The sequence below is a fragment of the Paroedura picta genome, chromosome 9 (assembly GCF_049243985.1).
Source record: "Paroedura picta isolate Pp20150507F chromosome 9, Ppicta_v3.0, whole genome shotgun sequence".
In the NCBI taxonomy this organism is placed as follows: domain Eukaryota; kingdom Metazoa; phylum Chordata; class Lepidosauria; order Squamata; family Gekkonidae; genus Paroedura; species Paroedura picta.
In genome coordinates, this window is record NC_135377.1 from 35844923 (window position 1) to 35870448 (window position 25526).

General features: G+C 40.3%; 1 protein-coding gene across 1 annotated transcript in view; it reads left to right on the top strand.

The window, feature by feature from the left end:
• The window catches only part of TOX (thymocyte selection associated high mobility group box), a 235531-nt gene extending 215559 nt beyond the window's left edge, over positions 1-19972 (top strand). Inside the window, exons 7-9 of the mRNA XM_077352333.1 lie at positions 6818-7204; positions 15419-15570; positions 18876-19972. Coding sequence (XP_077208448.1) covers positions 6818-7204; positions 15419-15570; positions 18876-18912 — 576 coding nt within the window. The 3' untranslated portion in view covers positions 18913-19972. The remainder of the gene's footprint in view (positions 1-6817; positions 7205-15418; positions 15571-18875) is intronic.
• Positions 19973-25526: the final 5554 nt, after the last annotated feature.

A 25526-nucleotide genomic window follows, 5' to 3' on the forward strand; every position in this document is an offset into this window, starting at 1 on the left:
CAGAGTTTTTGTTAGAGCCTTTCTTTCCTCCCCATTCTTAGAACTCCTGAAATTAATTTGGCCACAGTCAGGATCATTTGATATATGTGGAAATAAATATATAAAGTAAAAATTGCATTACAAAGCATTTTATATAATGCTATTCAGATTATGATATTATTTGTAACACTCTAAGCCTTTTGCATTGCCCTTAGTCGGAACTTTTATTACTTCTGCAAGTAGTCTGTATAGCAAATTTTATAGCATTATTTAAATGCTGCGAATTGCAATTTTATTTTTAAAAAACACACACTTTTACAGCTTACTATGGCAACTTTGTTGTTGTTGTTATTCTGGCTGACAACAGGATTTGTTAATTTTCCTGTTGCGTATTTATTTAATGCAGGCAACACTACCAGCTAGTTTTATGATTCTAATTGAGAGCTGTTCAAAAAATAAGTTTTCATGTTTAGTCCAGTGTCCCTTTATCAACATACAGTAAAAGGTAATTTGATAAATGTAATCAGTTAACAATATATGCATCACTTTTAATCCTTTCAGAACACCAGCTACATTTTTCAAAAGGCTGCTTTAGCAATGGATGTAGATCCCAATATACCCCCCCCCCCTCGAAGAATCTTCTATCAGGTCTTTTTGCCAGAGATACTAGTTTGTTCATTTAGATTTGCTGGTTTTCAAGCATTCTACTCTTGCATATTTCTTTTGTCGTGATTTGGTAATTGTAAGATCCCACCTTTAGGATGCCAGCTGGGGTTCAACAGCCACTTTTGACTATCAAGTCTTAATTCTGCAATTATTCCTCATGTGGAAGGCTCTTTTGCATAAGTGTAGAGTGAACATTTTTCTTTAGTATATAACAGCTGAATGGATCCTAAGAAACCAGTACACAATGCCAAACCTTTGTTCCTTTCCCTTGGGAAGTATAAAACTCCTCTTGCTCTTAGAGCAGGGAGGAAATGGAATCCATCAATACATTCCATTTTTCTTTCATATCAGTGCTATAAAAAAGAGCTATAGTTTATATCTTTTGCCTTATTACCTTTTCAAGGATTTTGTTTTTCTGTGAGTTTGTGCATGTTCTAGTATGCTTTGAGTGCAAGTATAGGACATAGTATTACCTATATAGAGAGAATTGAACTCCCTTTTATCATTTCCACTTAATTTTGCTCAGTTTACTGGAGAAAATACATTTTGTTGCCATCATTACTACAGCTTGACTAGAGCAAATGAAGTTATCATCTTTTTCATTGTATATCATTGTACATAATGAACCAATTTCTGTAATGTGCATATTGGCTGATTGGTGGTGATGGTGCATACATCATAGAGAATACAAATGGTTCTTCACAAGCTCCAGTGACCTCAGAGTGCCTGGAGTAACGTTAAACTTATTCTGACTTGTAAACGGAGCAAATGTGACATGAGGGTTATAGAACAAGGGCATATATGTATCTTCCAACCCCTTGTTTTGACATAGTGCCGTCTTCTTTCAGAGGAACATTTTACCATTTTTTTCTCTGACATGTTTCACCTTTCACTAGTTATTCATTCAACTTTTCCCTAAGAGATGAATTATTATTCAGGTACATATCTCCTGGCAAGCCTTTGAGAGTTTGTCTCGTACTCTTTGCTGCATTTATGTGAGCATATCTAGTTTACCAGTCAGTTAGGAGGAGATCTGTGAAGGGAACTGAGCAAACATATGCAAACAAATGACAAAAATGTTATGGGGAAGTCATTTGTGGAAATATTCTTGATCCAAAAAATATTCAAAATATAAAATCTTTTTGATTAGCTCAATGTCTGTTCTAATCTTATACAACTACTAGGGGCAAAGCCCGTTGTATCCAAGAATACAACGGGCACTAGAGCTTGGCCGTGGGAAGAGGAAGGGGAGGAGTTGTCCAGTCTGTAAGGGTTGAATGTATGGGAGGTTGTGGTGGCATGGTGGCAAATGCAGGCATGGGTATGGAGATATGGGTGTCAATAACCTGTGGTTTGGAATTGTGGGAGTGTGGGAGAGGACTGGGAGAGGGATGTGGGAGTGTGGGAGAGGACTGACCTTTGGGAATTGTGGCATAGTGGTTACGGATGAGTTTTCCAGAGCCATGTCTTCAGATGTGTGAAGGGAAACTCAGACTGGAGACTTTTCTTAGAGGAAGATTACATGGCAACCAATTCCCCCCAGTTCTGCGTCATTTTCCTTCTTGTGTGAATTAGGCCACAGACACGGAAATACTCCTCTGCCCTAATACACATGGGGTAGTCACAGTACACAGGTGTCCACCCTGTTCCTTCTGTCTCCCATATTTTCACTGTTGGTAAAATGTTATGTGCCCACATGCTTCTTTCATGGTTGCTCCTTAGAGGAAGAACGTATTTTTGTACCTTGTTGTTTACTACCCAAGGAGTTTCAAAGCGGTTTACAAACACCTTTTCCATTCATCTCCCCACAATAGTCAACCCGTGAGGTATGTGGGGCTGTGAGAGGTCTGAGAGAACTGGGAATAGGCCGCAGTGACCCAGCAGGCTTCAGGTGTCTCAAAGCATTTTCCAATCGTCTTCCCTTTCTTTCCCCATAGCAGACTCCCCATGAGGGAGGTGGGGTAGAGAGTCTCACATGGAAGCTGGCAACCCTAAGAGGAAGACTCTCTGTGCACAGGACTCTTGACCTTAATAAGGTTTTTTATACTGTTTATTTTATTTGCCAGGCAAAGGTTGAAAAAGTCATTTCAATTCCCATGTGTCTCTAGCCATTTACTTGTTCACTATTTACTACAGTTTCAGCCTGTAAATATTTATTTAGATCTTCCTGCACTTTCCAGACTCACAGGACTGATGCTGGTCTGCATGTCTGCGCCCCGGAATACAAACAGTTGCTGGTAAGGGCTGGCCGTAGCCCTCTCAACTGCAGGCAAAAATGGCTCCTTTGAAGGCTGGACTTTGAGGCATTGTACGATTTTAAAGTCCCACCTCCAAACCTCCAGGAATATTTCCAACCCAGGGGTAGCCAAACTCCAGGTGGGGTTTGGAGAGCTCCTGGAATTACATCTCACCTGCAGAGTATAAAGATCAGCTCCCCAGGCAGAAAGGGCTACTTTGGACAGGGTTATGGTAGAGAAGAAACATTTAAGGCCTCCCACACAGGTTGTTGTTGAATTGAAAGACTTGAGGCCTACTGCACAGGTTTGTTGTGCAGATGAAACAGGAGACAAAAGAACCAGTTTCGTCTGCAGAATAACACTGTGCAGTGGCCTCAAATCTGCAGAGAGTTGCAAAGAAGAAATACACATGACTTGGCTGCGTCTAACCCCTAGCCAGAGCAGTATTTAAGTGAGAAGGGGCTTTTCTGTGGCCTCCCTGTCAGCCAACTGTTTGGCAGAAGGGGAAAGTTCCCCACCCTCAAAATGAATGCCCTCAGGCTCCCCTGCGTTGCTCTAGGAAATACCTCCCTCCCCTCAGTCAGGGCCTGTCAGAGGCTCCTTCGCAGCAGGCCTGAAAGGAGGGGGAGAGAGAGCACTCACCAGCCTCCTGCCAGCTCTGTCAGGGTTCTGAGGCAAAGTTACAGTTGAACATGACATTTAGGACAGCCTTGGGGTGAAAAGGGCTGGTGCAGCCTGTGTTCTCAACCCCCTTGGCATCCCTACTGACCTCCTCTCCCTGCGGTGGTCAGGGGCAGACTGGCAGCTATGTCTCCAGATTGCCCCTGGCCAGGCTGACTGGATGGAATTTTGGTGCGTCCTGGTGAGGGGCCAATCAGAAGGCGCTTTACACCTTCCGATTGGCCCCTCTGCTTTTCAGTCCAGGGCCAAGGGGACAATTGTTGCCCCCCCATCCCGGACTGAGCCAACCCCAGCACCCCTTACTGTTTTATTAAGAGGGACAGATTGGGATAATATCTTAGGCCATGTGAATCTTTGGTCTTCTATAAGTGGAGGCAGCAATGAAGATCTAGTCAAGTTAATAAAATCCTGAGGAACTGCACATGCTAAGTCCCAGGGTCAGAGAGCAGTCAGTAGACATCATTTGGGAACTTGGTTCTGGCCTAGTCCAGCCCTCTGTCTTTCCTGGGATGCAGCTATGAAGAAGAAGAAGAAGAAGAGTTGGTTCTTATATGCCGCTTTTCCCTACCCGAAGGAGGCTCAAAGCGGCTTACAGTCGCCTTCCCATTCCTCTCCCCACAACAGACACCCTGTGGGGTGGGTGAGGCTGAGAGAGCCCTGATATCACTGCTCGGTCAGAACAGTTTTATCAGTGCCGTGGCGAGCCCAAGGTCACCCAGCTGGCTGCATGTGGGGGAGCGCAGAATCGAACCTGGCATGCCAGATTAGAAGTCCGCACTCCTAACCACTACACCAAACTGGCTCTCTGAGAAATGTAGAAAGGGTAACCAAATGATCAGGATTAGTACAAGCCAAGCTCAATGTTTCTGAAAAATTTTACTTCATAAGTTAAGATGATTGGGAAAGGGGATCAAGACAGAGTTTCCTTCCCCCTTTCATAATCCTAAATGGAGTTGCCACATAAGATAGATAACAAAAATACAGCACAGCACAGCATGTACTGATAAGCCATGACAATTAGAGTTTTTTCCCCCAAAACCATCTTATTTCAAATAATACAAATATAATTGTTTCTCCCCAACAACCAACAAAGGCTAGAAAATACAGAAATTTAAGCAACAGAAAGCACTAGTAGCTTTGGTTGTCTTATTACATTTTGGAGCCAGTCAAGAGCCTTGACAGCCATTTGGACCTCCAGCCTGCAACCTGCTTGATTTATTTATAATGAAGGCTGAGGCAAAAAAAATTGCTTGAACTGATGTTTCAGCTCCCTCCACCCTTTTAGCTCCCTTCCTACCCCACACTGGAGATGACAATGATAAATATGGGGAGCCAATGGAGAGGAGAATGGAGGAAGGCCCATAAAGCTTCAGACAATGCTGTTCTCAACCATAAGGTTGGTTGCCACTTTACAGGCCCTGTGGAACTTTTATAGCTCCATCATGGGCTGGATCTCAGCTGGCAACTCAGTCCACTAGGTTGTAGCCAGGACCAAAAAGGTCAAGAACAGGCAAACATGCCTGGGGTAAGGGGTCATCAGCAAATTGTTGTTCACAGAACATAATGTTCTCCAGAGAACATATTGGGATTTTTTTTTGGGGGGGGGGGGATTTAGGGAACTTCCTGACTCCCAGGGAAGGTATAAGATCTCCTAGAGCAGCAGTTTTTCCATGCAAAGCTTCCTTATATGAGAGGTGAAAATAGTAGAACATGGGGAAAGGAAGTCCTTATGAGTAGATAGAGAAGACACAAAAGCCATAAAAGGCAAAAGGGCTTTTAAAAATGTTTTGTGTAGCTTGGCCTGAACCCTTGAGTTTCAGATGGCGCAACAGTAAAAATAGTCTTTTTGTTAGACTGAATGTTTTCTTTACTAATATCTTATTGATGATTCTGTTAACATTTCGACATTATATATTTCTTGTATTATTTTTCTTTCAAGTGGTTGAGTCTGGTAAAGGGGAAAGAAATATTTTAATTCAATAGTATCATATTTTCAAGAAGGTGTTAATTAAGAAGATCCTTTTGAATTTTCATGGTTTGTTGTAGGTTAACAGTTGTACAACGAAGTTTAATTCTTTAAACATCTTCTCCAAAAATAGTTTCTGTATGTCAGTATTCCATGTAGCTCGTGCAGAATTTAAAAGTCACCTGACCATGGGTTGTTGCTTTAATCACAAGCCGCATTTCCATGCCAGTGTCATGCCAGATGTGGACCTTTGGTTTGGATATGCTCCTTCCAGCTGGGCTTATACATACGAAGTAGACCTTGGCTCATTGCACAGGCTATCAGTGTGTACTTTCTCCTTTTTAGTGGCTTCTATATGAAAACTGGGCCATTTCAATCAGCCCAATCTATAAAGTCAATCCTTAGAGGCGCGTAACACTGCTTAGGATTGATATGTAAGTAGCAAATTACATGGCTAAGAATTTTTATGGTAGGCAAATGGCTGATTCTCCAAGCCATGTACATCTCTTTGTTTTTTTCAAGGTCATGTACATCTCTTTGTTTGGGGCATCCATCAGGAATAGGGGAAAATGCCTAGACTTTCTAGACTTTATTTTCAGTTACTTATATGTCAATCTTAGTCACAATATTTCATAATCATGTCTAGGTTGCTTTGTACACTACTTGATATGTCAGATAAAAACAGAATAAAAATCCAAAACCAATAACTGCCAAAATGTATACATGAAAGAACCAAGGACCTGGAGAAGCCACTTTAATTCTGAGCCATGGGCCTTATTGATTTTTGAGAGTCTTGCTTCTATGGGTGATAGTCTTTGAGTAAGGCACAGAGGAAGACTTGAAAGTGAGAGTAAGTTCCAGACTTTGTTTTGGCTAACTCCTGACTCTACTTTAATAAATAAGAGACTGAGTTTATTGTTGGATTAAAAGAGACTTTATTGTACAGCCCCAGTTGTCCCTGTTCTTCACTGTTACCTTCATGGATTCTACTGGTTTTCATTTGGATTATCCTTGGAAGAACAGCAGCATAGAAATGTGATCGATGTGAAAAAACATTTATAAAATATACTTTATTCTTTAATGATATTAGGGTTTTTTCATTGCAGTGTTTTCCAAATAAGCCAGGTCATTCCAAGATTTATAACTGGTCAAGCTGGGCAAAGTCATGCTTTCAGTTAGGAAAAGTTTGAGTCCAATGGCATCTTTAAAACCAACACAATTTTATTATGGGTGGGTTAAAGCACAAAATCAGCATTTATTCTAGCCTGTTGTTTCCTTCTTTAAACAGAGCTACAATGAACCTGTGGATGTTAAAGTATCCCAACAACCTCAGATGATGAATACAAAGCAGTCAGTGTTCCATGGATCTACACAGCCTCACTCGGCACTGTATCTAAGTTCCCATTACCACCAGCAAGCGGGAATGAATGCTCACATAACAGCCATACATCCCAGTATTCCTAGGAATATAGCACCTAAGCCGAACAACCAAATGCCTGTGACTGTTTCCATAGCAAACATGGCAGTCTCTCCACCCCCGTCCCTTCAGATGAGCCCTCCTCTTCACCCACATCTTAGCATACAACAACACCAGCCACTTACAATGCAGCAATCCCTCGGGAGCCAGCTACCGATGCAGGTCCAGTCTGCTTTACATTCGCCTACAATGCAGCAAGTAAGTCCTTCTTGAATTTAATAACCTGTCTCAGAATTATATGTGTAGCTCAATTCCTTTTTAAAAGTTCCTTTTTTAATTCTCAGTTTACAAGCAGTTCTGGTATCTCACATGTACATTATGTACTTAAATACTTAAGTGTTAAATGGTGAAGGTCTTGTCCATCATGTTCCCATGCAGAAGCTTCATTCTTTGGACCAGTATCTATTGCCAATGGCCCCTTTGTCTAAGACATGTTCTGCAGTAATCTGGGCTCAGGCTTTTTCAGTGGATGCCTCATGGCTCTGAAACAGCCTCCCCAGGGGAGACTGGGTTGTGAAACGGAGGGTTTAAACCTAACAGCTGATGGACAAATTACCCTGTTCAGCTGCTACGTTTAGATATCCTGTATCCCCAAATCGAACCAGACAAAAGATCTTGAAATGTTCGAAGAAGCCACTTCTCTCAAACCTCAGTTTGGAGGGCACGAAACAGACCAGATGCACTATGAATTTTGGCTTGTGAGCCAGTTTGTGGCCATCCTTAGTCAGGGGTTTCTCTTGGTTTCTCAACAAGTCTACAGGATATAGTTGTTCAAAGGACTTTTGGGAGCAACTGGAGCCTGAGTAAAGGGAAACTACCTGTATAGGGGGACATAATATGTTTTTAAGTTCACTGTTAATATATTTTTATATCTGTTATTCTAATGTTCATTGTTTTATCAAATTGTTTTTATCTTGTTACTTTGGGTCTTGAGATACTCAGAAAGAATACATGTTTATAAATATTTCAATTAATGAAGATGTTTCTGCCATAACCTAAGATTTTGGCAGTTTTATAACAATGTTAGCAATATTAAAAACAATACTCAAGGATACAATTTACTGCATTTGCGATTGCTAGAATAGGCAGTTCATATATCACAAAGGACTGGGAAAGTTCAATAAGTTCGTTTCCTCCCTACTTCATTTAGTATGTAGCTAGATTTAGACCCTTTACAAACAAAGGAGAGAAATGTTCATGGTAATGGGAATTAGTTAGTTGCATTAACTGCAAAGAAATGTGGCTCTTTCATTCTTTTGGCTTTAAGTGATTTAAAAGATTTCAGATGTATTATTTTACATAAGCACCAAGTATTATTATTTTAAATAAAAGTGCTTGCTTGTTCTTCAGTCCACAAAGAAGGCAATCGTCTTCTTTTCACTCTGTGACAAGCAACCTGTTCTAATATCCCTTTCTGTCTTGCATTTGAATGTAGCTGGCATGCCATCAATTTATATCTCAAAATGAAAATACCTTTTCTTCACAGTTATACTGAGATATTATTGTTGACTTTTATGACCCTCAGCACTTTTGTGACCTCCCTCTCCAGTACTATTCAGGTGTTTTCATTTAGCTGTAGATTGAAGTGACCAGAGATTTTTCATAAGTGGTGACAGTTAATTTAGAATTTCAGTATTTGCAAGTTTCCCAATTATATTTTCAGCAAACTTTAACTTGTGTATGTTATAATGAATCCATCCTGTTGCTCACACACCTGGATCTGTAGCCTCTCTCTGGAGGCTTTCATAGATTGTCAGATGTTACCTTTTAAATCATGAACATCATTAGAAATAGGCAACAGAGGGGAAAAGTCTGAATTAGTCCATGTTCTTTATTGATTATAAGCTAACAAAAAGCTCTGCAAAAACGTGACAATAGTCAGACACAAAATACTCTATATAGTGTTGATAGGGAAACAAAGAGGTTATCAAACCACAACTGTTCTTCCAGGGGTTCTGCTATGATTCTTCATAAAAGAAATTCTAATAATAGTCAAAATCACCAGTATTGTTACTGAAATAAAATGAAAACTTATGTTTAGGAAATTCAAAGCCGTCCTCTCTCTCACACACACACACGCACATCTTATCCCATCATCCTCATGTGTATTAACAGTTTTGGGGATACTTTAGGCATCAGTTTCAGATGGAACTTTGAATTCATTCTTGGGGTTTTGAAGTACGCAGAATCTGGCTATAAGCCAAAGCCACATTTCTCTGTTCCAACAATATAGAAACACCCTGTTTTTTTAAAGATAATATTCATGACATCTCTCTAAATCATAATCATAGCTATCACATACACACCTCGAAATCGTCATAGTCTTAGTATGCCCATCACCCTTCTATTCCACTAAACCATTGATGAAATAATAATCAAAGCTTTGACTCTTGTGCATTGTTAGTTCCGAGTCTCTAATGTTGCAAAGGAGAACAGATGTTGCTCCTGCTCAATGTATAGAGTACATGGAAATCATACCTATTTGTAAAGTACATTTATTACTGATGATTCAAAACACCATTCATTTTTTTTATTTAGCAGTATGCCTTCATAAATGGTTATTTAATAAGTCACAGCTTTGTTTAATCTGGTTTGGCTTTTATTCAGGGAACTCTTGGGCATATTACATTTTGCCAGTGTTTCTTCTCCACCATCATATTCCCGCCATACCATGTTTTTGAATGTAGCTAAGAGGCAGAAAAAATCATTAATATCTGTCAACTGTCCTTATAACCTTAAAAGAAAATCTTTGTATGATATCACACGGACAGATTTTCAATTTCCTTGTGTAATAAACAGATGCTTTAAGATTTGGATGTAATTTAAAGGTTTAAAAACATCACATTGAGATTGATGAATAAATCAGTCATAAAGACAAAAACATTGAAGCCTGTTGAAAATACCTCTCCAGACAGGCAGGAAATGAAATTAGTTCCCGGTAAAGTGTAGAGATGAAGATCACAGTTTAGGTTGTGCTACAGGCTTTTTAGTACTTGCCACAGTTGCACACAAAACCTCCAGCTAGGGATACAGAAATCTAATTAAAGAGCAAATGTCCCATCTGACATCAAATTAATCTTTATCAAGTTCTTTATTTTTTATTTCAATCTGGCACAAGAAAATGAAATTTAAAATTCAAGGCATGTCACAGAAACAGTTGGTGATTTTATCTTGAACATTACAATGCAAAAACATTTGGCATTGTCTCATTAGCCCAAAGAATATCTATTTCCTGAATTATTTTTATTGCTGCTCTGTTTGCAAAGTCCTTGCATAAAAGAATATTTTAATATTTCTGTGTCACAGTGGCATACACATCCATTGCCTTTCAAGATCTGCTGGAGTTTTTTGGCCAAAGTTTGGACTTGATTGCCTTTTGTCAGCTTCACATGTCTGGAATTACTAGGGTTGGCAAATAAGTTTTCCACAAGCATTATTACAACAACATGATTTCCTAGAGGGACATGAAAACATTTGGACAATCAAATTGGGGGGGAGGGGGAACTACAAATATATATTGCCTTGGTTTGTAGCCACCGTGGGCAAGGTGATCTGTCATCTGGATAATGTGAAATCCTAAAAACTAACATTCATGTTACTATTTCTTGTGGTGTGATAATTGTGTTTAATGCTTTCAGTCAGGATCAATAGCTGTAATTGCCTTTGTACACAGAACAATGAAAAACAATGGTCAAATATCCTTGAAAAGCCACTCGTCAGATATACTCCAATATAAATAACAAATTAGAGCATCCCACTATGGACATCAAACCACCTATTTAATGGATGAGAGAGTAATACTATGTTAAGTGAAGACTCTGTTTCCACTGTCTGCAACAGCACTTTCTCTTTTACTTATAAGTAATAACACTACAGTTCATTAAAATGACTTCCTCTTGTCTGAAGAATGTGATTTCTAGATCGAAGTTCTGTAGTTGTATTCATACTCAAACACATTCTGATTTGTCTGTGATTAGAACATGTCTGAATTATCTGTAAGGTCACACATTGTCTTCCCCTCTTTCTTATCATTTATCTTTATGCATGGAGATGGCATTGAATTATGGTTTAGAATGATGGTTTTCTGCAGAGGATTGAACTAGATGACCCTGGAGGTCCCTTCCAACTCTATGATTATGTGATTCTAGAACACCAGTTTGTAGAGAAGGGAAGAAAAACTGGAAAATTTGTTAAAGAACCCCAATTTAGACAGTACAACAAACTGATTTCTCTCTCACCAGCCAGCTTTCAGTCTCACTTTGCAGGAGAGATATGGGGCAAGAACTATACAAATTCTGCAATTAATGGTTGATGCAGAAAGCTCTGGTTAGCATAGATACAGGGAGTAAATCTCCAAGTATATTTAAATCCCAGTTTGTCTGTGTCTTAACTCCCAGTAACATTCTCTTTATGCCATATATCAGGGCACCAGAGTCATCAACAAACTGTGGTAGTGAATCAATGACTCGTTATGCATGGCGGCAGCTATGTCACGCTGCCGCCATGCCATTGTGGCAGGGCCAAAAGCCCCGCCATCCCCCGTATATGCACATGGATGGAGCTCTGCCAGCTGTGCCCCCACTGCAGGATGTTGGGGAGAAGCATGCTGCTTTCCCACCCCTGTCGGCTCCGCGGAGCCAGCAGGGGCGAGAGGCATCCCTGTAGGGACGCCATAGGTTGGGGGAGGAGCTGGGCCAAAAGCCCGGCTCCTCCAATTATGCACAGGGCTCGGTTGAGTTAGCCCTCGCCTGCGCCCTCGGGAATTCCAGGACTCCCAAAGAACCCGCATTTTGTTAACGTGGTCTTCCAAGGGCCTAGGCTGGGTCGGACTCTGGATGATGGTGACGTCAGGCATAATTGGGGATTTTCCCCAAAGCCCTGTTGCCACTATTTTGGGCGTTCCGGCCCGTGTATAATGGGTCCATCAATCACAACAAGTTGCAGTTATTACAAATTGTGATTAACAAACAAGTTACTAGCCCAGGGCTATTATGCACATACAGGTATTCACCAAAGTCAATACTCTGACCCTTTTAAATTGTCACTTTTTAAAACAGTCAAGTTTATGCATGTGCATTTGGAAGACTTACATGGCAAATCCTTAAGTGTGGGGGGGGCACTTCCTCCATTGTGCTATATACTCATTGGCAGGCCATGGTCAGCTGCAATGTCACCTGACCACCACTCTAACACATGTTGCTGTCAGCGCCTAATGGGAATAGTAGTCCATGGACATGGAGACCTCAACAAGAAATTTCCATGGGGGCACACAGTCTTTTGAAAACACTACAACCTTTCCCCCTCAGAGGTATGCTGTTACTTGTAGAGAGTGGATTGAAATGCATCTGAGGGAATGAATTAATTAATTTCTGTTGGTGTAATGTTTTCATAGCAGAAGTGGGAAGGTTTGCGCCAAACAAGGGGTGCCTCAAGCTCCCATGGGTGGACAAGGGACTAGAGACTGTCCCTTCACCCATTGGTGTATAGTGGCATGGGAGGAGACCAAAACCCCTCTAACATTTATGCATGCAAAAACAGGCATTGTCAGTACTGTTGTAAAAGAAAAGTCATAAAGCTAGTTTTAAATACTGCACAGAAAAGACGCAGTCACTGCTATGAGGGGAGAATACCATGCATAATAAAAAAAATACTATAGTGGATTTTCCACTGTGAAAATGGTGCCACATGCAGAAATAAAAGACCTCTTTTTTTGCAGACTTTTTGTGAGGTTTCATGTTGAGCTTAATACTCCTGAGTGTGAAATCCTGGTTTGGCACCTACGAACTCACCCTGGCTTATATATATATATATAACTAAATGCACTCAGAGATCTATTAGTCAAAACTGTGGAATCATAATATGCTGATTTTGGCTACAATGCTATGTATATGTCCCAGAAAATTTTCTTCCAAGTAAGAATGAATAAAATCTTGCTGTTTAGTCCTTTTGGTATAATGTTTAACTTTATACAAAGCTGATCCATAAACTGCTTTAGCTAGAGGAACTGCAATTGGTGCTTAGTCTCATTGACTCCAATGGGTTAAGCAGTTCAGTAGGTCTCAGTCAGCTGAAACCCAACTCCTGGAGCTTAAGTGGCCAATATTGACCTGCTGATTTCTTTCATTATAATTGGAGCCTGTGTCTGAGCTATGAATATGAAAAGGTTTCTTTAACTTCTTGTATCTATTAGCCTTGATAAAATTGAAAAATAACCTTTAAAAGCACAATATTTGGCTTCATTTTCCTTAGGATTCTATTCAGTTACATGATGCTTTAATATAAGAATCTACTATGACCAAAATTATGTTATTTTCTAAAGCATATTTATTGCAAAAAACATGTATAACTAAAACTTTCTACATATCTCCTGGATTCAAGATGTGTGAGTTAGATTGAGGTAAAAAGCCCTGCCATCCCCCGAGTACGCTCGGGGGCAGGGCATCCCTGGCGCACGCTGGCCACCGCAGCACAACAGCCCTGCATGCACAACATGGGGCTGGAAACGTGGTGAGCAGCAGCATGGCTGGGGGGGACCGGGGGCAGGGGTACCCGATGCAGGATGGTGGGGAGCAGCACGCTGCTTTCCCACCATTGCAGGGGGTGGGGGTCACCCCTGTCAGCTCTACGGAACCATGGAGCTGGCAGGGGCAAGAGGCATCCCTACGGGGGTCGGGGGAGGAGCCGGGCCAAAAGACCGGCTCCTCCAATTATGCACAGTGCTCGGTCGGCCTGGCCCTCACCTGTGCCCTCGGGAGTCCCAAAGACTCCAGAAGAACCCGTGTTCCAGGCCCTGACTGGCAGCAGCGGAGTGCATAATCGGGGATTTTCCCTGATGCCCTGCCACCGCCAGCATGGGTGTTCCTGTGCATAATCGGTCTTAGACTGATTTTCTTTGATAATTAACAAAAGGCCAGAGTCATATATTTGTATTTATATTAAAGCTGAGCCAAAACTTCATTTCAAAATTTCTGTTTTTGATGAGGGAGAGTTTGTTGACTAGCTAAGCAAATCTCATGAAGCTCAGAAGTGTTTCTCTACTTTTTTGACCAAGTCCTAGACTAGCATGTGGGGTAGTGTGATTAATATGAGCTGCAGAAGGTTTACAGATTGCATATAGAGAGATGATGCTGAAGCTTAAACACCATTTGGGGCATAAAGACCCCTTACAATTTGCTAGATGAGCTCAAAGTGGCACAGCTCTTGGGCTTCTGGTTGCTCTGCCTTGAGTGCTATGTCAGGAACTACAGAGACTTAAAAAGCAGCCTTTTGCATCCTTTTGTACATTTGTTTTTAGTATCTAAGACTGGGATAAACAGTTAAATGTTAGTGTTTTTCAAATCCAGTCTGCAGTTGACCAAAATTTCTATCATGTTCTACCACAAAAGCCATTTTTATGCAAGCTTGTACACTACATGAGAACAATTTTGGGTTACAGAATGCTCAATAATTGAGAATTGTAAAAAAGACCAATAACTAGATCGTAGCTGCTTTAAAATTTAAAAGATTTCTCTTCAGCACAATGAAACCTTTTGCTTTAGTAAGTATACCTTCTTCTGATGTCCTTGGAGAGTTCATCTCTTTAGCCTGTATTCCTCAAGCAGGCGTTATCTGGTTTATTGCTGTGCTTGTACACTATAAAGTACTCCTAACCTTTTGGCAGCCCTCTTTGTTTATTTAAGCTAAATGCTGTATGGAAAAATCAATGTTACTGTTCTTGAAAATCTGACCGGTTCTGCTGCTTTTGGCAAACAACGTTTAAGCATGGCTCGTTCTTGACTGAAAACAACAGTAAGGGTCCCCCCCCCCCTTCCCTCTGCTTTTGCTACATTAGTCCAACAACTGTTAAAAAGCTTTGGTTGGATTTTTGTGTAGTTGAGAAAGAAGTGCAAATAAAAGAAGCAGCAGATGGTCCTTTTGTGACTGCACCAAATAAAAGGGTTGGAGAACAATAATTGTGAATAGGTGTAGTCTAATAAAACACTCAGCCACCTGCTGCCTGCATCCTTCAAAAAGATTCTGTTGCATATTCTTGGAATTAACTAATAGTGTATCCTTGGATTGAATCGAAATACGAGCTGTAAGAAACACACAAACCTTTCTTTTATTTCCCAGTGCTGAATGAGTTGTTTTTCATGGCTTTTTAAAAGTCTCCATTCTTTGTCTTGGAGTTCTATACTATTGCACTATGTTATCTTGCATTGCTTCTCAACCAATTAAAATTATTTCTGAAAAGTAACAAGGCACAAGCATCTTGTTTTTCTCCTTCCCTTTTTGCTTCAAGTTGAAGAACTTAGAAGCAGAGCTTGGGATTTTGTCAAGACTTTCAGTTAAGATGTTAACTGGGCTAATCAAACCTTTCTTTGTTTTTTTTTTTTAATTTGTTTTGCTTTGGGTTTTTTCCCCCTTGTCTAGGGCTTTACTCTCCAGCCTGACTACCAGAATATTATCAACCCTACATCTACAGCTGCACAAGTTGTTACTCAAGCAATGGAGTATGTTCGTTCAGGGTGCAGAAATCCTCCAGCACAGAGTGTGGACTGGAATAATGATTACTGCAGTAATGGGTAAGCAGCCAATGAATGCTGTCTTGCATTGATGAGTATTTATGAAATGCGTTGAGCGTTATGAAATGCGTTGTTGTGGTATCTGTTTTTTTATTCTTGTTGTCTAAACAAGATAACAGCATTTGAGCGCACTTATTTACCGAAGGGTCTATTGTGAAAAAAATCAGTGTAAAAAGTAGTGCCATTTTGCTTTATATCAATTACAGTTCATTTTATCTATGGGAGCCAAAGGTGACAAACCTTCATATATTTAATTGCAAATAAGTCTCATACTTAACTGAAATCCATGAAACATGGAACATTGTGTCTAAGTGCTATAGTCATAGGAGACACTGTTAATTTGGGGGCCGGATTCCAATGAGCCCTTTTAGCCCATGTGATGTGGTTGCCTAGTATTGTTCTGATGATAAAATAGAAGGAAGGGCTTGCTTCAGCTCCTTGGTGAAAAAATATGTACTAAATTAATAAATAAAGGTAAAGGTAAAGGTATCCCCTGTGCAAGCACCGAGTCATGTCTGACCCTTGGGGTGACGCCCTCTAGCGTTTTCTTGGCAGACTCAATACGGGGTGGTTTGCCAGTGCCTTCCCCAGTCATTACCGTTTACCCCCCAGCAAGCTGGGTACTCATTTTACCGACCTCGGAAGGATGGAAGGCTGAGTCAACCTTGAGCCGGCTGCTGGGATTGAACTCCCAGCCTCATGGGCAAAGCTGTCAGACGGCTGCCTTACCACTCTGCACCACAAGAGGCTCTAAATTAATAAATAGTACCTGCAAAAGAGAGTAGGGGTTGTCAAGAAGAATTTGGCTCCCTTTCACTCCCAGAAGCAATCTATTGGCCTTGGCCTTGGCCCTCATCTCCTCTCATCTGCTAGATGGTATGAAGCTTTCCTACTGTAAAAGAATGCCCCCTGCTCTAGCAAAACTGATATTCATTTCCTAATCAGCACCAGAGGAAAGCTCCACTGTCAGTAGACCCAAGCCACTGTCTTGTTTGTTTCATGCCTAGATAAGAAAAAACTTTGATCAAGTAGCTACTATGGAGGGGTAGTTCAAAAGGAATATTTATCTGGCTTCACTAAGATATAACAAACTGTGTATTGTTAGTAGACTGAATCACAAGTTCTTGTGTTCAAATACTCTGTAGGATCAAAAAGTTCTGTAGAAGTGGGATGGAGTAAGACACATGGGCTGATGGATTATTAAAGAAATAAAAAAATCAGTGACAGCCTGACTCTCACTAGCTATGTGGAACACATACTTGGGGCTCTGGGGCTCCTTGTTCCCCCTTCTTCCCCCCCCTCCCTCATATACACAAACTCCTTCCACGCATTATCCCCTGTCCTCACCCCCCTTTGCCTCACATTTGCTTAATCTCCTCCCTGGTCCCTCCCTACCCATTCCCATTTCTGTCCCAGAGAGCATGCCAGAAGATGTGTTCCATATCAAAAAAAGAAATTAGTCAGTGTTTAGCCTTGATTGGATCAAGCGCTACATGGAATTTTGCCTTAAAGCTGAGTAATTTCCCATTAATTCTGTGTAACTCTGATTCAGGGATAGAGATGATGTGCCTGTGCTTTGCACATACCTTGACTTTTGTGGTAAGAATCCTTTTGAGTAATTCATTTTTGTGTAGAAAGGTTCACATGAGTTACCCACTGGGAATGTAATTTTGTTGATATCTGCAGCAAACATATTTGCATGCCTTGTCACTAGCAATGAAATATGTATTATCTATTAGTGGGTTTATACCCACCTCCCAACAATTTCAGTTTTTTAGTTCACATGCAAAGGAAAGATGTTTTCCTGGAAGAGAACTGCTCCATGAAGAAGCAGTTTGGATATAACAACTGAATAATGGCTGCATATATTAATTAGGCTGTCTTCTGAATAGGTCCCAGTAACCCGGCTTGCAGTAGATATGTAATCCCCTAGAGGAATAGGCCTGTCATCTCCCTGGTGCTGTTACTTATTTCCATTCCAGCTTGGAGCAGTGTCAGCAGAATAATTATAAAATGACCATCAGGTTGCTGGCATGATGTCAATTCCAGAGGGAAAGCCCAGAAATGTCATCAGTCACTCAGTATCACTGGAAATCGTATGGTTTTACCATAGAGTTCTGACATTTCCTAGAGACACATGACTTCACTTTCAGGTTTCCATGGAAGTGACATCACACCATTGACCAGGGGTAGTCAAACTGTGGCCCTCCAGATGTCTATGGACTACAATTCCCACGAGCCCCTGCCAGCATTCGCTGGCAGGGGCTCCTGGGAATTGTAGTCCATGGACATCTGGAGGTCCGCAGTTTGACTACCCCTGCCATTGACAATAGCTACCCTGCATTTCCTGCTGGTTCCTAGGCCTGACAAACTTACTCTGGAAAGTAAATTATAGGTATCCAAGTCACTAGTGAAGTTCAAGAAAACTATCCTTAGTTTTAATTTAAAGTTTTAGTCTCTAAACTAACATCTTTTCAAGCCATGAACTCAGACCTTCTGTATAACTGGTTTCCTTACTGCATGGGACTAAAACTATTTCCCAAAGTCACATTTGCTAACATCTGTGGTCTGTCACTTTCAAAAGTTTAACATGTGGTTACATGTAATAGGGCTTTCCCAGAAGCAGTTAGGGTTGCCAGCTCTTAGAACATAATAAATCTGGCAATGGAGACTGTTCATCGTGCATTTGCTTCAAAGTTGAGGGGGACCAGGAAAGGCCCCATAGGAATGAAGATTGCTTTTCCTGTTAATTTTTTTTATAATAATTAGAATTACCCTAATCATTCTCTGATCCCACCCAAATTCTTCTTTCTGATGATGAGGGAAACAATAAATAACTAATAAGAACAGAATTAAAAATTGCCTGTTATCTCCATTACAAGAAAACACCCTCCTTTGTCATCAAGTTAGGAGGGAGGAAATCCAGTCATACCAGTGAAAAACTGGTCATCCTGATTTAAAAGAGTGTTTTTTGCTTAATTAAATCTGTTTGTCTCTTTGCCCTGCTGTTGCTTGCTCTTATATTGTTTTATCTGGCTGTTTTTGATTAATATTATTCTATTGAGGCAATGTGTTTCACATGTTGTTGATTTTGTTTTGGCCTTTCAAGTATATCATTACCCAGTAATGTACTTTGGAAGACCCATTGTGATGAAAAATGGGCTATGAATATTTCAATAAAATGCATTTTACTTTCAGTATGGGAGCATACTGATTTCAAGTGTTAGATATCCACCCCCACTAACATCTGATTTTCATGGCCAATGCTAATTTTCTTCTCCTTTTTCTTCACCCTTTGTCTACAGGGCCATGCAGAGGGACAAAGCCTTGTACCTCACCTGAACATGTTTGGGGAAAGCACCTCTCCTTTCCACTGAGGAATGCAGGGAAGTCTTCTCATCATGATTGCTTTGTGCAGTCAAGGCAGTTCTGCATTTATTTAGAGAATATAAGTTGCTAAGCACTTAGGACTATTTGAGCTGGTGGGTCATTCACTCTGGGAAAAAAAATAGTCTTGCTCCTTCTTCCGCCCCCTTCCTTCTTTTTCTTTCTCCTCCAGCATCCTTTAATGGACATTGCTTTTCTTCTTTCCTTTAAGGAAGGAGGCTTGGACCATTCAAATTTTATGTTGGTTTTTATTTTTGCTGTGGAGTGCTGCGCTAGTAACTGCCTTAGCAACTGTAGATGTCTTGGATAAAAGTCCTGGATTTTCCATTGGTTTTCATAATGGGTGTTTATATGAAACTACTAAAGACTTTTTAAATGGCTTGATGTAGCAATCATAGCAAGTTTGTAAATAGCATCTATGTTACACTCTCCTAGAGTATAAAATGTGAATGTTTTTGTAGCTAACTGTAATTTGAAACTGGCTCATTCCAGTTTATTGATTTCACAAAGGGGGTTAAATTGGCAAACATTCATATTTTTACTTCATTTTTAAGCAACTGACTAATAGTCTATATTTTCAAACTCTTTGAAAGAAAAAAGGAAAAAATATTCCCAAATGAGTTTAATTAAGCAGAATTTGGCTTTGTGTCATTAATTATACAAAAAAAATTAGTGTTGAGAAAAGAGGAAACACATTTATTTTGTACTGCCTAAAACAGCTTTTTTATCACTTTATGTGTAACGGTTAGTAAACGTCATTTACGTCCTCTTATGTATAAAACTGCCAAATGCTTTCTTGATATTTTATTAGATGCAGAACAGATTGGAAACAGCTAAATTATAACCTTTACATATGGCTATGTATTATTGTTTCTTCATACTGTGTCTGTATTTAATCTTTTTTTATGGAAGCTGTTGCGCCTATTTATGAAATAATAAATATAGGTGTTTGTAAGTAAATTTGTTAGCATCTTAAAGAGGATTTTTTTAAAAAAACTAATTTTGTTGGCATCAATGAATTTGCTGCTGGTGTGAATTCTTTAAGTTTTTACCGTGATACGGATACAGTCAAACCAGCTTCCCCCCCCCCCTCCCAGGAGGAAAAAAAAAATTCTGCAATTCATTTATTGATCTGAGACCAAAAGAGAAAAAGCCCTGTTTCTCAAGAGGAAATTGTTCAAGTAAAATGTTATTCAGTCCTCCTTAGAGGTGACTAAACAAGGAGATTCATATTACAATCCAAGGTCTGATGTGTACAGGGACATTCCCATACTTTTCTGTAAAAGAGAGCTTTCTGTACATGCACAAAGGCTGTATTACATGCACAGGTAATTGCCCTGCTTGTAGATGACAACAGGGACACTGGCAGCGCCAGTACAGTTCCAGATAATGGGCTGGGTGGTAGAACATGACCACAGTTTTTATATGGAAGCCTTTGGTAGTCAAAGAACTTCTCCCCAAAAAACAAAGGGGAATTAAAATAGGGGGGGGGAACCAAAATTTGAAGTTACCAAAAATGCTTTAGTTATGAAGGCAAAGGAATTTTGTGATAATCTTTTTTTAGTAGGAATGACTAGAAACAAGGCTATTTCAGTGCCTCCTAATTAACTACAAACTGAAGAATAGAACAGTGAGTAAGAGAGACCAAAACTAAATATTAGATCACAGATAATTAAATATAACCCATTCTTGTCTCAGGATTCTCGGAATGTACCTCCCTACAAAAGAAGGAACAATCGTCATCTGAAACCCTGTAATCTCACATTATTCCGTCTGTTTCTTGAACAGGCCGGAGATAGGATTAACCTATGAATGTCCCAATGAATGTTGATTAACAGCACTCTAGTATGGGGGAGGGGGTTCCTCTATTTTTCCTTTGTCATTTCTCTCCCTATCCAAATGTACATCAGACTATATTTTAGGCACCTTCGTTTACATTTCCATCAGTCTGCTTGCCCCAGGCAAGAAGTGCTGTCAGGCAAGCCATTTTTCTGTGTTTGGAGGAAGACTATAACAGCAGTTTTATTTTCATAACTGTACTTGCTGTGGCAAACTCTCAGAACCCCTGTACTAATCTAATTGATAATCAGTTGGCCTCTATTTCAGATGAGAAATAGAGATGTTGTGTTAATCCAATCCCAAAACAATGTAACAAGCCTAAAAATACCGTATGTTTGCTTTGCAATGAAATTAGGCAATGTACTACCTTGAATCACTTGAGCATGTAATAACTAATAAATAACGCAGATCAGATGTAATTACTCAAATGGCTGTAGCTGCATTCTAATTTTCTTGTCTTGAATCCATATAGGCAATCATGATTACATTCATAATGTATTGTCTTTCTGTTCAGTAATTTATAAACATACCAGCCCTAGCAATTAGATAATGTTTTCTATTTGTTTTATTAGGGTAAAACTTCATTTCCCACTCAAATGAATTCTATAAAAAGAGAAGTCAATAAGTGGTGATGGGAATCGTTGTTGACAGAACTTGATGCACGAGTATTGTACCATCAGCATTGTTTCTAGAGAGGGTATGCTAACATGGTATACATTCAAAGGCCAACCCAGGTTCAAACTAGAAGCAAATATTAATGTCAATAAAATGCATCATAAATAAACTACTTGTGTGTGGAGATGTTGCTATTTGAGTATCTGCCAATATTTAAAGATTAGCCTCTTCACTAGCATTGGAGGTACTTGAAACCTCTTCCCACAGAACAAAACTAAACAGCAGCCAAGTAGCACTTTGTTAAAAACTGGCAAAATTTGTTCCATCCAGAGATTTCAAGAAAGTGAGCTCTGACTCATGAAACTTTGTTGGCTTTATTTGTTATACTTTGTTATACTTTAAGGGCTCCTGTTTGATTTTTCTACATCAGACTAATGCATCTGTCCTCTGAAAGTATTCCAGGAGCAAGTAGGCATCATGTGAGTTCTGTGGAAGTCCTGGTTTTGATCCACTGATGAACAAGGGAAAATGTACACCAACTTAGCACAGGTCTGTGTAAGCAAGGTGTTTAAGCACTGGCAGTTTCCTCCTTATTTCTTACAGTCCTCAGAAATGACTTGCATAATATATTGCACAAGTACTGTTTTGTATATGCTAACATAGCACAAAGGGGGAGGGAGTTTGCTTATTCTTCCACATCTGTGTGGACCCTAGCACATGTGGAACTCTTCCAATGAATTGAAGCCTCTATGACTAACAGTATGATAGAATGTGCTGTTGTACAATAGAAAATGTCTAACCTTGTATGGTGGGACTGCCCTGCTCTGACATTCAGGCCCTATTCCACCATAGCTTCCAAGGCTTCTGAGCCCCCAGTGGCGGCCTAAGGTTTCCACCTGGCAGGTCCCATCCACTGACTTTTCCAACACCTGGAAGGGCTTCTCTCTCTGGCCTTTGCAGGAATTGCCCACTGACAGGGCCAGAACTCCTAGCTTCCTTTCCCAGTTCTGAGGCCTTGCCTCTATGTCTCCTGCTATCCAGCATATGATTACCACATGGACAGCTTACTGCCTTGCGTGCCATTGGGAGAGTAGCCACTTGCTGACTGACTGACTGCTCCTTTTTCAAATAGCACAGAGATCTAATGAAGTGCAGAAAACCACAACCAGCAAAAAAATTTAAAAGCATTTATTAAAAAGAAAATAATAAAATGTACGCATGCATACCCTCAGCACACCACCAGATGGAGCAAGGAATTCAGTAGAAAAGGACAAAACACAATTCCTCTGTCCTCTCTGCCTTCTGTGGAAGCCTACATAAACAGGGCCAGGGCAGGCCTGTCATTCCATCACCCTCCACACCTACCCCCATGCCAAAAATAGGGCCAGAGCCACTCCAGCATCTTCACCCCCCACTGCCAGAAACAGGACTGGAGCTGGTTTATGTGCTTCATTCCACCCCCCCACCCCTCATAAGTTAAAATGAACTCTAGTTACCACCACATGTAATGAGCCTCAGCCAGCAGGGATTTGTATGGCCAGGGCTCCTTTCCACACTTCCAGGCACATCATTGGCCACTGGGGGGTGTTTTTGAAATGACCATATATGGTACCTATCACCCAATATATTTTTTTAAGTTTAAACTGTGTGTGTCTAAAAATTAACTCCTACTCAGTCAGCAAAACCCTTATATAAAACTCTAGTTGAGAAAGCCTGCCCTAGTAGATATCAAACTAAGGCAGGCTCTTTAGCTTAAAAAGTTACAGGTGTTCTAGTAGGTTTACATTAGCCTCATTGCAGGCTAGCATATGGCAATGGACCATTCAAAATTTTAAATGATGTATAAATCATTTATAAAGGCTTCAAGTAAGAGTTCTATCTGCCTGGATTGAGTTGGCATAAAACAGAATCCCCCCTCATTCCTAGAAGTTTTATCAGCTCTCCTCCTCCTCCCACTGTCCAAGCCAGGCCAGGTCAAATAAGCTTTTCCTAAGGTCTCCAGGAAATTTTCTCTGAAGACTTTCTATCACCCAAGTCCTCCAAATCTCTGTTGCCTGTTAGATATCATCAGTCAAGCTGGACTGGGGAAGCTCTCACAAGACCTATTAGCATTTCTAAAGGGTGGCTGAGGTAAGCATCTTTTAGAATTTAAGGTGAAGCTATAGATCAAATCAAACATCCAAAGAAAAATGCATTTCTCTACATTTTAAAATCAAAATAGCACCTTAGAGGGCTTAAATGGCTGTCTATTTCTTCTGTGACAGAACAACTACTTCTGTCAGTTACTGCATATTCAGAAAAGACTAAGAACATCTTTATACAACATCCACAATTAATACTATTAAGCATGTTACAAAAACTGAATGGAAACTGGTATTGTGTTAAAAATGTATTTTAAAGATAAATAGACAGGTTTGGTTCCCAGGACTCTCATGAGAATTCTACTCATGGAATGGATCTTAACTAACTAGTCCTCCTTGTTAAGCCTTTCATAGCCCTGAAAAGTCAACATGAGTGTTGTGGGGGGAGAGTACAGGAGTACAGGTAGAAAAGTATTCCCCACCTTATGTGAACAATGTTGAGTGAGATTGCATGTTCAATCCACATATTAAAACTGGAGATATACTATGATAGTTAATCATTGATGATGAAAATATCACACAAATGGCTAGCAAATGTTTAAAAAGTTACCTTTTAGAGCACATTTTCATTTGGGTGGCCTCGCTGATATACTTATAGTTCTATGTGCCCACGCAATCTCAGACTGAATATGCTGCTTTAAATAACATGTAACCAACGTAATACAGGGACATGATCCTTTTACTGCTAATTGAATTTCAAGGAAGGAATTAAGAAACAGAACTTTAATACTGTTGTACATTCCTTTCCAAAGGGTAAGGAGAATAATAGGTTATACCATCTAAAAAATGAAAAGGTTTTGTTCAACAATACGATCCACAGTGAGAATCTATTATGAATATCAATACAACTAAGTAGTCATCTAGCCTTCCAAGTGATGAGCTAGAATTGTGTGCATTGTTTCTTGGTGACGCACTCAAACAACAAAATCTTCCATTCCTCCTTCAAAGCTACATGCCTTTTTGGCCCTGGCGCCTACCTGGTGGACTAAGCTCCTGGGAGAGCTGAGGGCCCTGATGGAGCTGTCAGAGTTCTGTAGTGCCTGCAACATGAAGCTCTTCTGCCAGGCATTTGGTTGAGGTCTGACTGGAAAAACACTCTGGAGATGGCAGTCATGAGGTCAAACATTGGGATTGGAGTGGTAAGGACTGGTGTGTGTGGGAGGGGAGAGGGTTGGGGGTTGGTTTTTATTGTATTTTATTGCTTTCATTACAGTTATAAGCCACTACAAACTGGCAGGTCCAGGAGCAGCAGCTAAGAAATAGAATTAATAAACAAAATAAAATAAATAGGAGTAATCCGATTGATCTCAAAAGAATTGTGAAAAAATAGTGACATTCAGAACTAGGACACCAGACTAGACATTCAGAACTAGGACACCCCATCTTATACGATCTACTACCTGGGATGCCAGTCCCCAGGTGCGACCTGGAGATTCCCCGGTTCTACATCTCAACCAGGTGACATAGATCAACTCTCCGGGAGAAAATAGTAGCTTTGTAGGGTGGACTCTATAGCTTTATACTCCACTGAAGACCTTCCCTAAACCCCACCCACTCCTGACTTCACCTCCAAAGTCTCTAGGTATTTCCCAACCTGGAGTTGGCAGCCCTATCTCCTACCGTTCTATCATGTGGGAGACCCAGTTCAAAATAAGAGGAAAGACATGCTGATGGTGTAGGTAGCCTGTCATTTCCATGCAAGTAAATCGCCTTCCTTTGAAGGACATGCCAATGCAGTGCTAGGCTTGCATTTTCATGGTCCTTCCAAATCAATGACATTACAAAGAAGATTTGTAAAGCAGCTTTCCGATTATATGTCATTAACAATGTTGAGATTATGAGGGTGTCTAAACACCATCCTGCCAGATGTGAACAAGCTCATGTGGGTAGTTCACCCAGCTTCATCATTAATTTTAGAAAACTGGTATAATGTTACAAGGATTCTGGCAGAAAATATAATCCTCTTTTATCACA